Below are 13918 nucleotides of genomic sequence, written 5' to 3' on the forward strand. Positions count from 1 at the left end.
TATGTCATTCTCAACTAAGCAGATAAAAGGCCTGGAGTTGATTTGAGGTGTGGTGCTTGCATTTGGAAGGTTTTCCTATGAAGTAAACATGCGGTCAAAAGTGCTCTCCATGAAGGTGAAACAAGCCATTCTTAAGCTGTGAAAACAGAGAAAAAACCCATCCGAGAAATTGCTACAATATTAGGAGTGGCAAAATCTACAGTTTGGTACATCCTGAGAAGGAAAGAAAGCACTGGTGATCTCATCAATGCAAAAAGACCTGGGCGCCCACGGAAGACAACAGTGGTGGGTGATCGCAGAATAATCTCCATGGTGAAGAGAAACCCCTTCACAACAGCCAACCAAGTGACCAACACTCTCCAGGAGGTCGGCGTATCAGTATCCAAATCTACCATAAAGAGAAGACTGCATGAAAGTAAATACAGAGTGTTCACTGCACGGTGCAAGCCACTCATAAGTGTCAAGAATAAAAAGGCTAGACTGGACTAAAAAACATCTAAAAAAGCCGCACAGTTCAGGAAGAACATTCTTTGGACAGATGAAACCAAGACCAACCTCTACCAGAATGATGGAAAGAGAAAAGTATGGCGAAGGCTTGGTACAGCTCATGATCCAAAGCATACCACATCATCTGTAAAACACGGCGGAGGCAGTGTGATGGCTTGGCCATGCATGGCTGCCAGTGGCACTGGGTCACTAGTGTTAATTGATGATGTGACACAGGACAGAAGCAGCCAAATGAATTCTGAGGTATTCAGAGCCATACTGTGTGCTCAGATCCAGCCAAATGCAGCTAAACTGATTGGTCGTCGTTTCATACTACAGATGGACAATGACCCAAAACATGAAGCCAAAGCAACCCAGGAGTCTATTAAAGCAAAGAAGTGGAATATTCTTGAATGGCCAAGTCAGTCACCTGATCTCAACCCAATTGAGCATGCATTTCACTTGTTAAAGACTAAACTTCAGACAGAAAAGCCCACAAACAAACAGCAACTGAAAACCACCGCAGTGAAGGCCTGGCAGAGCACCAAAAAGGAGGAAACACAGCGTCTGGTGATGTCCATGAGTTCAAGACTTCAGGCAGTCATTGCCAACAAAGGGTTTTCAACCAAGTACTAGAAATGAACATTTTATTTAAAATTATTGAATCTGTCCAATTACTTTTGGTCCCTTTAAAAACAGGGTGGCACATGTTAAGGAGCTGAAACTCCTAAACCCTTCATCCAATTTTAATGTGGATACCCTCAAATGAAAGCTGAAAGTCTGAACTTCAACTGCATCTGAATTGTTTTGTTTAAAATTCATTGTGGTAATGTCTATAACCAAAATGAGAAAAATGTTGTCTCTGTCCAAATATATATGGACCTAACGGTATATGGTAGGTCATTTGTACATGTCTTCCAAATTTCCCCACTGAGTTCAATAAAGAAGTCAAAACCGAGAACAAACCCCATTTCTTGCTGCCTGCTGCTCATTCCAGTCAAGAGGGTGGTGCAGCAGAGTGCAAACCACGTGGGATGTCAATTAGAGTTGAGTGGGCTTACGGCAAGAAGACTGTCACTAGTCCTCCTGCAGCACCACTCCCTTGACTGGAAAGAGCAGCATTCAGTTATTTACAAAGTCTTTTTTCTCACTCATACTAAAGCTATATTCAGACATCTGTTTTTCTCATCCACATGTGTGGTTAGCTCTTGGCCACTGTAGCGGAGCATGGTGAACTTCCTCCTAACTTCTGGTATCACCGGAACCTATTCTGATTGGTAGCCTGGTGCGACTTCATGTATGTGTCATGCCACAACCATGATATCACGTGAGGCCTACAAGTAAAAAGAGGCTCCGGGATGTTGTCAGGTAGGAGGAGGCTTGCAGGGCTGTGGTCTGACGGCCACAGACTAATGACATCACCACTAGACCAATGTCCTGCCAATTCTTTTGGTGCCTTACCTTTCCACCACATCTTCTCCATTCCAGCACGTGGAACCATCTCTTACTGCCTGGTCCCCATCACACAATCGCTCTGCCAATGTGGAATAAAATGTCCTCGAAGGCTTCATGTATTTGATAAATTCACTGAAACAAAAAAAGACTGATCAAAGCCATAAGTCAATGCACATAAGGTCAGAAGGACACAACGCATGCGGCAGATCTGTAATGTGCCAGCATCATGATCGTCTACTCAGCAGTGTCATTTTTTCTATTTTGCACACTTTGCATTTTGTCATGTTCTATTTTTGCTGACATTGGATCTGAGAAAGTAAATAAATGTGAAAGCAGAAAAAAAATGATAAAGGGAACAGCGGTCAGAAAAAGAAAATGAGTTAAGAAAACTCTAAGGTTTCAAGCACACAGACACACAGTAAACCTATTTTCTGTACTATTTACCTCCAATCTGTACCATAATGCAGCGATAATAGACCAGATGGAGCACTTAATGTGATATACAAAGTCTTTGATTAATCATTTGTGTTTATTTCTTAAAGAAGACGAGTCATTTGCTAAAAAATGTAGTATACCACCTTTTCAAAATCCCCTACTTCCTCTGATTCTGCTGATTTTTCCGTTTTAAGCTGCGTCCCCCATTACAGAGTTATCTACATGTATTGCTTTTGGCGCCCAGTATGTGAAATCTCTTCTTGTAGTGCAACTGGCCTTTTCTACAGAGTCTTTTTTGGGGGTTTGCACTTTTGCCCCTTCTTCGCAGGTGCTGACAATCACAGCTTGGCAGATGATATAGCAATTTAGGAGGTAGGGATGAAAGCACACGCACCCAGAGAAGACTATGAAGAAACACCCAGTTGTACTACAAGCAGAGATTTCACATACTGCCCACCAAAGGAAATAAATATGAATATCACTGTAAAGTAGTGAGGCAGGGCAAAACATAAAAAATGGCAGAATCATGTGAGCTAGGGACTTTTACTAAATATTTTATTGTGCAAATGACAGGTCAAATTTGAGTAATTTATTTTTTGTCTTGTAGTATTAGCTAACATCTTTTGCGACAAATTCTTCAAAATAATGTAAACATGAATTTGTTTTCACAAAGTCAAAAATAGCCTTTATAGTTTTCTATATAGTCTTTATATTTTATAGAAATAGTTTTTTGTGTATAACTTTTTCAGGATTTTTTAGAACAAAAAGTCACGCATTTCTATAAATGATACAAACATCACACCAAAAATATCTGCCGTTTATAAAAAAGCACACTGGGACACACTGGAATAAATTTGGACACATAAAAAGCAGACATAAAATAAAAAGCATAAATGGAAAGATAAATATGGTGCAAGCAAAAAAAAAAAAGCGCAAAGCTCGAAAAATGTGACAAAAAACAGCTGCAAATACAATAATAAATCAGGTCCAAAATATCTATGTAACTGTGTATTAAATTGGGACCATATGGAACATTATGGCTCCTTACATTTTGGGTCTCACATTACAGCTGCATACAACTCAGGGATCATACATGTGTATAATACAGTCAAGTACACAAATTGTTTAATTGTTGTTCTATCTACAGCAGGAAAATATTCCTTAGAACTGTAGCAAACATGTTAGGTAACAGGCTGTACTCGACGGACTTATACCTTCAACCTGAAAAACTATCAAAGGTACATTTATAGTGTCATTAACATCATCCCTTTACTTGTCATGTGGTAGAAGGCCATAGAAGTTTACAGTTGCTGAAATATACACTCCTCAACACCAAGAAGTAAAAATTATGCAACAATCGAAATCACCGGATCGATAGACATGTTAATAATGTGCAAATGATGAAAAATGGAAACAAATTTATCCAGTATCAGCTATTAGTAGCACATGCAGAAATCTCCACACTCAGACATCTTGGCTTCTATCAGTAAGGTTATTAGTGGTTGTTTGCGAGAAGTTCTGCCACGCAGAATGCACTTGGGCAAATCGTCAAGATCCGCTGCTGGCAGCTCCCCTTGCAATTGCCAACTAATAACATAAATTCAAGATTTCATATATGGGAGGCAAGTAAAGATAAGCGGATCTTTTGAGATTCAAATTCGCTGACTTACACAATTTTCTCAATAAATGAGATTTGCAGTAAATAAATTTGCGCAAATATCAATACTGGATTTACTAGGAAAAACATGTGGAGGAAAGAGAGAACCCCGCTGACCATAAGAGCTTAAGCTCTACATAACAGAGAGGACGCTGCTGACCTTAACAGCTTACACTCTAAAGGAGAGAGAAAGAGAGCGAGGACCCTGCTGACCATAAGAGCTTACACTCTATAGGAGAGAGAGGACTACGCTGACCATAAGAGCTTACATTCTATAGGAGAGCGAGGACCCCACTGACCATAATAGCTTACACTCTATAGGAGAGAGAGGACCCCGCTGACCATAAGAGCTTACACTATATAGGAGAGAGAGGACCCCGCTGACCATAAGAGCTTACACTCTATAGGAGAGAGAGGACCCCGCTGACCATAAGAGCTTACATTCTATAGGAGACAGGACCAAGCTGACCATAAGAGCTTGCACTCTATAGGAGAGAGAGGACTACGCTGACCATAAGAGCTTACACTCTATAGGAGAGAGAGGACCCCGCTGACCATAAGAGCTTACACTCTATAGGAGAGGACCCCGCTAACCATAAGAGCTTATACTCTATAGGAGAGAGAGGACCCCGCTGACCATAAGAGCTTACACTCTACAGGAGACCAGTGACTCTGGAGATGAAAAATTACTGTGCCATACAAACTGTGGCCCACTGACCACCACTGTACAAGGTATGATCCACTAGATGTCATACTGTAGCTGCAGAGTATTATGGAGAGGCCCATGTGACAATGCAAAATGACATTAGCTCTCTGATGCTTCAGCAGTGTGGGAGATGGTGCAGACAAGTTTTTTTTTTATAGTAAACAGAGTCTCAAAATGTTTGAATTCACATGAAATTGTGAACTTAAGAAATTCAACTTGCACTCGATCCTCCGTGGATGAATCCACTGATCTCTATAGACGAGCCTGGAATCGCTGCAGGCCATGGTAGCACGTTTAATATTTAATAATATGCATCAAATCTTCATGGTTTGCACATTAGTAACATGTCTATGGAGCCTGTATTTCCAATAATTCCATGTCTTTTTTTTCTTGGTGTACGTTTACTTGCCATCAGTTCAGGAGATGTCAGCAAAACAATCCCACTGTAAATTGTGCTAGTCTGCAAATAACAGTTGTTATTAGTTATTCCAGCAGAGGGCAGCACTAGGCCAACGCTTTCAAGTCCTGCGCTGCAAGTGCTCCATCTGCCATACAACCAGCGCCTGTAACTTTCTGATTTAAAAATAAGTGCACATTTTTGCACAAATTTGTTGCAATTTTTTTACACCACAAAGAGACCATTTTTATGTGAAGTCCCAACAAAAGTAGACATTTTTTGGGGGGCATCTCAAAAACAGTCTGAGGCCAGGGCTTAAATGCCCTGATTTAAGGCACCGAAACATTGGTTAGTGGTGAGCAGATATAAGCCGTCCACCACTGTGATACACCCAGCGTACTCAATAACTCTGGGAACCAAAGTGACAGCGCTATTAGGTGCCTGGAGAATTCAATATACGGGTAGAGTGAACACATTATATATAATAAAAACATGGATATCTTGTAATAAGACCTTGAATCCCAGTTATCAAGGCATCATGTTATCCAGCTTCCTATGAGTACCATGCCCATATGGACGGCTTAAATCATGACAAAACATTCACTCATCTATAAGAAATCATACTGGAATGTGGACAATTAAAGGTTTTTTCACCATAAAAAATGTGGCCCCCAAATGCTTGTACATATACAGCTCTGGCAAAAATTAAGAGACCACCACATCGAAACCCTGTCATGGCCAGCCCAATCTCCAGACCTGAACCCCATTGAAAACCTCTGGAATGTAATCAAGAGGATGATGGATAGTCACAAGCCATCAAACAAAGAAGAACTGCTTACATTTTTGTACCAGGAGTGACATAAGGTCACCCAAAAGCAGTGTGAAAGACATGTTAAACAAGATGTAATGACATTGTTAACCCAAAACATCTCCTGAGCAAGGAGAACTAGTGACTTTGAAATGCGTTGAGAAAGAATAAACCATCATTTTTATCTTCAATATGTTTGGACATCTATCATTACAGCAGCGCGGATATCAACCACGAAACTTCCAGATTGAATGAAAAGACTGGTGGAAAGCATGCCAAGACGCATGAAAGCTGTGATTAAAAATCATGGTTATTCCACAAAATATTGATTTCTGAACTCTTCCTGAGTTAAAACATTAGTATTGTTTTTTCTAAATGATTATAAACTTGTTTTCTTTGCATTATTTGAGGTCTGAAAGCACTGTTTGTTTGTTTTTTAATTTTGACCATTTTTCTTTGTCAGAAGAAAAATACTAAATTTATTGCTTGGAAATTCGGAGATGTCAGAATTTTATAGATTAAAAGAACAATTTACATTTTACTCAAAAATATATCTATAAAGAGAAAAATCAGACAAACTGAACATTTTGCAGTGGTCTCTTAATTTTTTCCAGAGCTGTGTAATAACAAACACAGCAGGTACTCACTTTCCCCAGGTTCAGCGCTCACTCTCCACCGCTGCTTCGGTCTCTGTGTATTGGCTGCCTCACTGACGCCACAGCTACAGTGCACATCACCTCTGCAGCCAATCACTATGCTCAGTGACTCTGCATTAGCTGCTGAGCTCAGTGATTGGTCATACTGGACATGTGCACTGTAGTCTATGGCATCACTGCTGCAGCCGATCAACAAAAGCTGGAGCAGCACCAGAGAGTCAGTGAAGGAAAAGTGAGTAGAATTGTAGGGGTAACATTCAAATCTGCTAAGAATATTTTCCACAGCAAATCCACAAGTACCTACAGGATCTTGCAGCAGATTTCCTTGCAGACTAGCACATAAAAGAACAACAACCTATATAGAAAGAAACACCAGAGATAATAATTTTTATAAACTGAGGAAAAACACTATAGAAATGAACCCTTAAAAAATTCCATCAGACCAGATTATATTAAATAAAATATATTTTTTTATTAAAAATAAATTGCAATCACAAAAAACATCACCAAAACGTATGGAAATTTTTATTATTACTAAAATTGTATAATCTACAACAGATATTTATTTATTAAGAATATAAAACATACAACTATAGATAATATGTATCTCCTCCAATCGAGGTTTACTTAGGGATAGATAAAAAAATATATATATAAAATAATATATATATAAAAATCCCGTATGTGCAAGACAGGGCAAGTCCAAACTGATCAGTATAATAAACATAAAAATATATATAATGCAGCAAATAATAATTTAATAATATAATATGTGATAAAAATCAGTCAAATAAATTTGTGAATAATATGTGTGTATATCCATATATACACACACACACCTATTGTGTGCAGCAAAATAAATCAATTCATAATAAAGTGCAATAGTGCAATAAAAAATAAATTGCATACAAAACAACCAGTGTGTCCACAAAAGTTGTGAGCCAAAAACAAAAAACAAATAATTATATATTACCCAGTAAAAGCGCTGCCAAATGTGCCAAAATATATTATGAATACTGACCAGTTAGGAGTACCACTGCCCTGCACACACCACTCCAACGCCGTTTCGCTCACTGCTTCATCAGGTGAAGCAGTGAGCGATCACATATTATATTATTAAATAATATTATTATTAAAATAGGCAGCATATGGGGCCCCAGGCAGAGCACAGGGGCCCCAGGCAGCATATGGGGCCCCAGGCAGAGCACAGTGGCCCCAGGCAGCATATGGGGCCCCAGGCAGAGCACAGTGGCCCCAGGCAGAGCACAGGGGCCCCAGGCAGCATATGGGGCCCCAGGCAGAGCACAGTGGTCCCAGGCAGAGCACAGGGGCCCCAGGCAACTTATGGGGCCCCAGGCAGAGCACAGTGGCCCCAGGCAGAACATGGGGCCCCAGGCAGAGCACAGTGGCCCCAGGCAGAGCACAGGGGCCCCAGGCAGAACATGGGGCCCCAGGCAGAGCACAGGGGCCCCAGGCAGAGCACAGGGGCCCCAGGCAGCATATGGGGCCCCAGGCAGAGCACAGTGGTCCCAGGCAGAGCACAGGGGCCCCAGGCAGCCTATGGGGCCCCAGGCAGAGCACAGTGGCCCCAGGCAGAACATGGGGCCCCAGGCAGAGCACAGGGGCCCCAGGCAGAGCACATGGGGCCCCAGGCAGAGCACAGTGGTCCCAGGTAGAGCACAGGGGCCCCAGGCAGCCTATGGGGCCCCAGGCAGAGCACAGGGGCCCCAGGCAGCATATGGGGCCCCAGGCAGAGCACAGGGGCCCCAGGCAGCATATGGGGCCCCAGGCAGAGCACAGTGGCCCCAGGCAGAGCACAGGGGCCCCAGGCAGCATATGGGGCCCCAGGCAGAGCACAGGGGCCCCAGGCAGCATATGGGGCCCCAGGCAGAGCACAGCGATATTTTGGACCACTGTGCGGTGTTTCAGACCCCCTGTGTGATGTCTGGGGCCCTGTTCTTAAGTATATTAAAGATTAAAGTAACGTATATTAAAGTATATTATAGATCAAATTTGACACGTTTATGAGCACCATTGAGTGATATACTCAAGAATGACATAATTTTTCAACATTTTATGGTTTCAAACTGTAAACACTCAGAGTTTTTTTTACTTCAACCAGAAAACCTTAACGGTTCATAAAAAACTTGACTGTTCAGGATATGATAAAAGTCATAGTATTCTGAATCTTTAACTTATAAAGATACCTTTACATGGGGTGATTATTGGTTCCAGAGAGGCTTTCGGCCGATAATCGTACACATGGCTGGTGACAGGACAATACAATATAAACGTTCAAAGGTAAACACTGATAACATTAAAATCTAATATATAATTGCCTAGAATACTACTTCCGGCAATTTGTGCCAACTTCCGTGGCTTTGTCCGGAGATAATGTCCGGAGATAAGTGACGTCACCAGCGTCCTACACCCGCTCAGGGTGGACAAAGATATATGCCTTCGTGGTGCGCGGCACTTTTCTGATTGGTTGCCGCCTGCCGCGAGCGACCAATCAGAAATGTGCCGTACTGTCAAGAATTGTCAAGAGCTGGTGAGTGCAGCCATTTTTTGTTCTTTCTTACTATTATTTATTAATTGTATTATTCTTACATTTGAATAAATAAAGTATATATGGATTCTAGACTCCCGATTCTTTAGAATCGGGCTGCCATCTAGTATATAATAAAAACATGGATATCTTGTAATAAGACCTTGAATCCCAGTTATCAAGGCATCATGTTATCCAGCTTCCTATGAGTACCATGCCCATATGGACGGCTTAAATCATGACAAAACATTCACTCATCTATAAGAAATCATACTGGAATGTGGACAATTAAAGGTTTTTTCACCATAAAAAATGTGGCCCCCAAATGCTTGTACATATACAGCTCTGGCAAAAATTAAGAGACCACCACATCTAAACCCTGTCATGGCCAGCCCAATCTCCAGACCTGAACCCCATTGAAAACCTCTGGAATGTAATCAAGAGAATGATGGATAGTCACAAGCCATCAAACAAAGAAGAACTGCTTACATTTTTGTACCAGGAGTGACATAAGGTCACCCAAAAGCAGTGTGAAAGACATGTTAAACAAGATGTAATGACATTGTTAACCCAAAACATCTCCTGAGCAAGGAGAACTAGTGACTTTGAAACGCGTTGAGAAAGAATAAACCATCATTTTTATCTTCAATACGTTTGGACATCCATCATTACAGCAGCGCGGATATCAACCACGAAACTTCCAGATTGAATGAAAAGACTGGTGGAAAGCATGCCAAGACGCATGAAAGCTGTGATTAAAAATCATGGTTATTCCACAAAATATTGATTTCTGAACTCTTCCTGAGTTAAAACATTAGTATTGTTGTTTCTAAATGATTATAAACTTGTTTTCTTTGCATTATTTGAGGTCTGAAAGCACTGTTTGTTTGTTTTTTAATTTTGACCATTTTTCTTTGTCAGAAGAAAAATACTAAATTTATTGCTTGGAAATTCGGAGATGTCAGAATTTTATAGATTAAAAGAACAATTTACATTTTACTCAAAAATATACCTATAAAGAGAAAAATCAGACAAACTGAACATTTTGCAGTGGTCTCTTAATTTTTTCCAGAGCTGTGTAATAACAAACACAGCAGGTACTCACTTTCCCCAGGTTCAGCGCTCACTCTCCACCGCTGCTTCGGTCTCTGTGTATTGGCTGCATCACTGACGCCTCAGCTACAGTGCACATCACCTCTGCAGCCAATCACTATGCTCAGGGACTCTGCATTAGCTGCTGAGCTCAGTGATTGGTCATACTGGACATGTGCACTGTAGTCTATGGCATCACTGCTGCAGCCGATCAACAAAAGCTGGAGCAGCACCAGAGAGTCAGTGAAGGAAAAGTGAGTAGAATTGTAGGGGTAACATTCAAATCTGCTAAGAATATTTTCCACAGCAAATCCACAAATACCTACAGGATCTTGCAGCAGATTTCCTTGCAGACTAGCACATAAAAGAACAACAACCTATATAGAAAGAAACACCAGAGATAATAATTTTTATAAACTGAGGAAAAACACTATAGAAATGAACCCTTAAAAAATTCCATCAGACCAGATTATATTAAATAAAATATATTTTTTTATTAAAAATAAATTGCAATCACAAAAAACATCACCAAAACGTATGGAAATTGTTATTATTACTAAAATTGTATAATCTACAACAGATATTTATTTATTAAGAATATAAAACATACAACTATAGATAATATGTATCTCCTCCAATCGAGGTTTACTTAGGGATAGATAAAAAAATATATATATAAAATAATATATATATAAAAATCCCGTATGTGCAAGACAGGGCAAGTCCAAACTGATCAGTATAATAAACATAAAAATATATATAATGCAGCAAATAATAATTTAATAATATAATATGTGATAAAAATCAGTCAAATAAATTTGTGAATAATATGTGTGTATATCCATATATACACACACACACCTATTGTGTGCAGCAAAATAAATCAATTCATAATAAAGTGCAATAGTGCAATAAAAAATAAATTGCATACAAAACAACCAGTGTGTCCACAAAAGTTGTGAGCCAAAAACAAAAAACAAATAATTATATATTACCCAGTAAAAGCGCTGCCAAATGTGCCAAAATATATTATGAATACTGACCAGTTAGGAGTACCACTGCCCTGCACACACCACTCCAACGCCGTTTCGCTCACTGCTTCATCAGGTGAAGCAGTGAGCGATCACATATTATATTATTAAATAATATTATTATTAAAATAGGCAGCATATGGGGCCCCAGGCAGAGCACAGGGGCCCCAGGCAGCATATGGGGCCCCAGGCAGAGCACAGTGGCCCCAGGCAGCATATGGGGCCCCAGGCAGAGCACAGTGGCCCCAGGCAGAGCACAGGGGCCCCAGGCAGCATATGGGGCCCCAGGCAGAGCACAGTGGTCCCAGGCAGAGCACAGGGGCCCCAGGCAACTTATGGGGCCCCAGGCAGAGCACAGTGGCCCCAGGCAGAACATGGGGCCCCAGGCAGAGCACAGTGGCCCCAGGCAGAGCACAGGGGCCCCAGGCAGAACATGGGGCCCCAGGCAGAGCACAGGGGCCCCAGGCAGAGCACAGGGGCCCCAGGCAGCATATGGGGCCCCAGGCAGAGCACAGTGGTCCCAGGCAGAGCACAGGGGCCCCAGGCAGCCTATGGGGCCCCAGGCAGAGCACAGTGGCCCCAGGCAGAACATGGGGCCCCAGGCAGAGCACAGGGGCCCCAGGCAGAGCACAGGGGCCCCAGGCAGCATATGGGGCCCCAGGCAGAGCACAGTGGTCCCAGGTAGAGCACAGGGGCCCCAGGCAGCCTATGGGGCCCCAGGCAGAGCACAGGGGCCCCAGGCAGCATATGGGGCCCCAGGCAGAGCACAGGGGCCCCAGGCAGCATATGGGGCCCCAGGCAGAGCACAGTGGCCCCAGGCAGAGCACAGGGGCCCCAGGCAGCATATGGGGCCCCAGGCAGAGCACAGGGGCCCCAGGCAGCATATGGGGCCCCAGGCAGAGCACAGCGATATTTTGGACCACTGTGCGGTGTTTCAGACCCCCTGTGTGATGTCTGGGGCCCTGTTCTTAAGTATATTAAAGATTAAAGTAACGTATATTAAAGTATATTATAGATCAAATTTGACACGTTTATGAGCACCATTGAGTGATATACTCAAGAATGACATAATTTTTCAACATTTTATGGTTTCAAACTGTAAACACTCAGAGTTTTTTTTACTTCAACCAGAAAACCTTAACGGTTCATAAAAAACTTGACTGTTCAGGATATGATAAAAGTCATAGTATTCTGAATCTTTAACTTATAAAGATACCTTTACATGGGGTGATTATTGGTTCCAGAGAGGCTTTCGGCCGATAATCGTACACATGGCTGGTGACAGGACAATACAATATAAACGTTCAAAGGTAAACACTGATAACATTAAAATCTAATATATAATTGCCTAGAATACTACTTCCGGCAATTTGTGCCAACTTCCGTGGCTTTGTCCGGAGATAATGTCCGGAGATAAGTGACGTCACCAGCGTCCTACACCCGCTCAGGGTGGACAAAGATATATGCCTTCGTGGTGCGCGGCACTTTTCTGATTGGTTGCCGCCTGCCGCGAGCGACCAATCAGAAATGTGCCGTACTGTCAAGAATTGTCAAGAGCTGGTGAGTGCAGCCATTTTTTGTTCTTTCTTACTATTATTTATTAATTGTATTATTCTTACATTTGAATAAATAAAGTATATATGGATTCTAGACTCCCGATTCTTTAGAATCGGGCTGCCATCTAGTATATAATAAAAACATGGATATCTTGTAATAAGACCTTGAATCCCAGTTATCAAGGCATCATGTTATCCAGCTTCCTATGAGTACCATGCCCATATGGACGGCTTAAATCATGACAAAACATTCACTCATCTATAAGAAATCATACTGGAATGTGGACAATTAAAGGTTTTTTCACCATAAAAAATGTGGCCCCCAAATGCTTGTACATATACAGCTCTGGCAAAAATTAAGAGACCACCACATCTAAACCCTGTCATGGCCAGCCCAATCTCCAGACCTGAACCCCATTGAAAACCTCTGGAATGTAATCAAGAGAATGATGGATAGTCACAAGCCATCAAACAAAGAAGAACTGCTTACATTTTTGTACCAGGAGTGACATAAGGTCACCCAAAAGCAGTGTGAAAGACATGTTAAACAAGATGTAATGACATTGTTAACCCAAAACATCTCCTGAGCAAGGAGAACTAGTGACTTTGAAACGCGTTGAGAAAGAATAAACCATCATTTTTATCTTCAATACGTTTGGACATCCATCATTACAGCAGCGCGGATATCAACCACGAAACTTCCAGATTGAATGAAAAGACTGGTGGAAAGCATGCCAAGACGCATGAAAGCTGTGATTAAAAATCATGGTTATTCCACAAAATATTGATTTCTGAACTCTTCCTGAGTTAAAACATTAGTATTGTTGTTTCTAAATGATTATAAACTTGTTTTCTTTGCATTATTTGAGGTCTGAAAGCACTGTTTGTTTGTTTTTTAATTTTGACCATTTTTCTTTGTCAGAAGAAAAATACTAAATTTATTGCTTGGAAATTCGGAGATGTCAGAATTTTATAGATTAAAAGAACAATTTACATTTTACTCAAAAATATACCTATAAAGAGAAAAATCAGACAAACTGAACATTTTGCAGTGGTCTCTTAATTTTTTCCAGAGCTGTGTAATAACAAAC

General features: G+C 41.3%; 1 protein-coding gene across 2 annotated transcripts in view; it reads right to left on the reverse strand.

Moving 5' to 3' along the window:
• LOC143808441 (glypican-5-like) overlaps positions 1-13918 on the reverse strand; it is a 413770-nt gene that overhangs the window by 270412 nt on the left and 129440 nt on the right. For both annotated transcript variants that reach the window (XM_077291113.1, XM_077291114.1), the window contains one exon: positions 1948-2073. In XM_077291113.1, coding sequence (XP_077147228.1) covers positions 1948-2073 — 126 coding nt within the window. The remainder of the gene's footprint in view (positions 1-1947; positions 2074-13918) is intronic.

The sequence above is a fragment of the Ranitomeya variabilis genome, chromosome 2 (assembly GCF_051348905.1).
Source record: "Ranitomeya variabilis isolate aRanVar5 chromosome 2, aRanVar5.hap1, whole genome shotgun sequence".
Classification (NCBI taxonomy): domain Eukaryota; kingdom Metazoa; phylum Chordata; class Amphibia; order Anura; family Dendrobatidae; genus Ranitomeya; species Ranitomeya variabilis.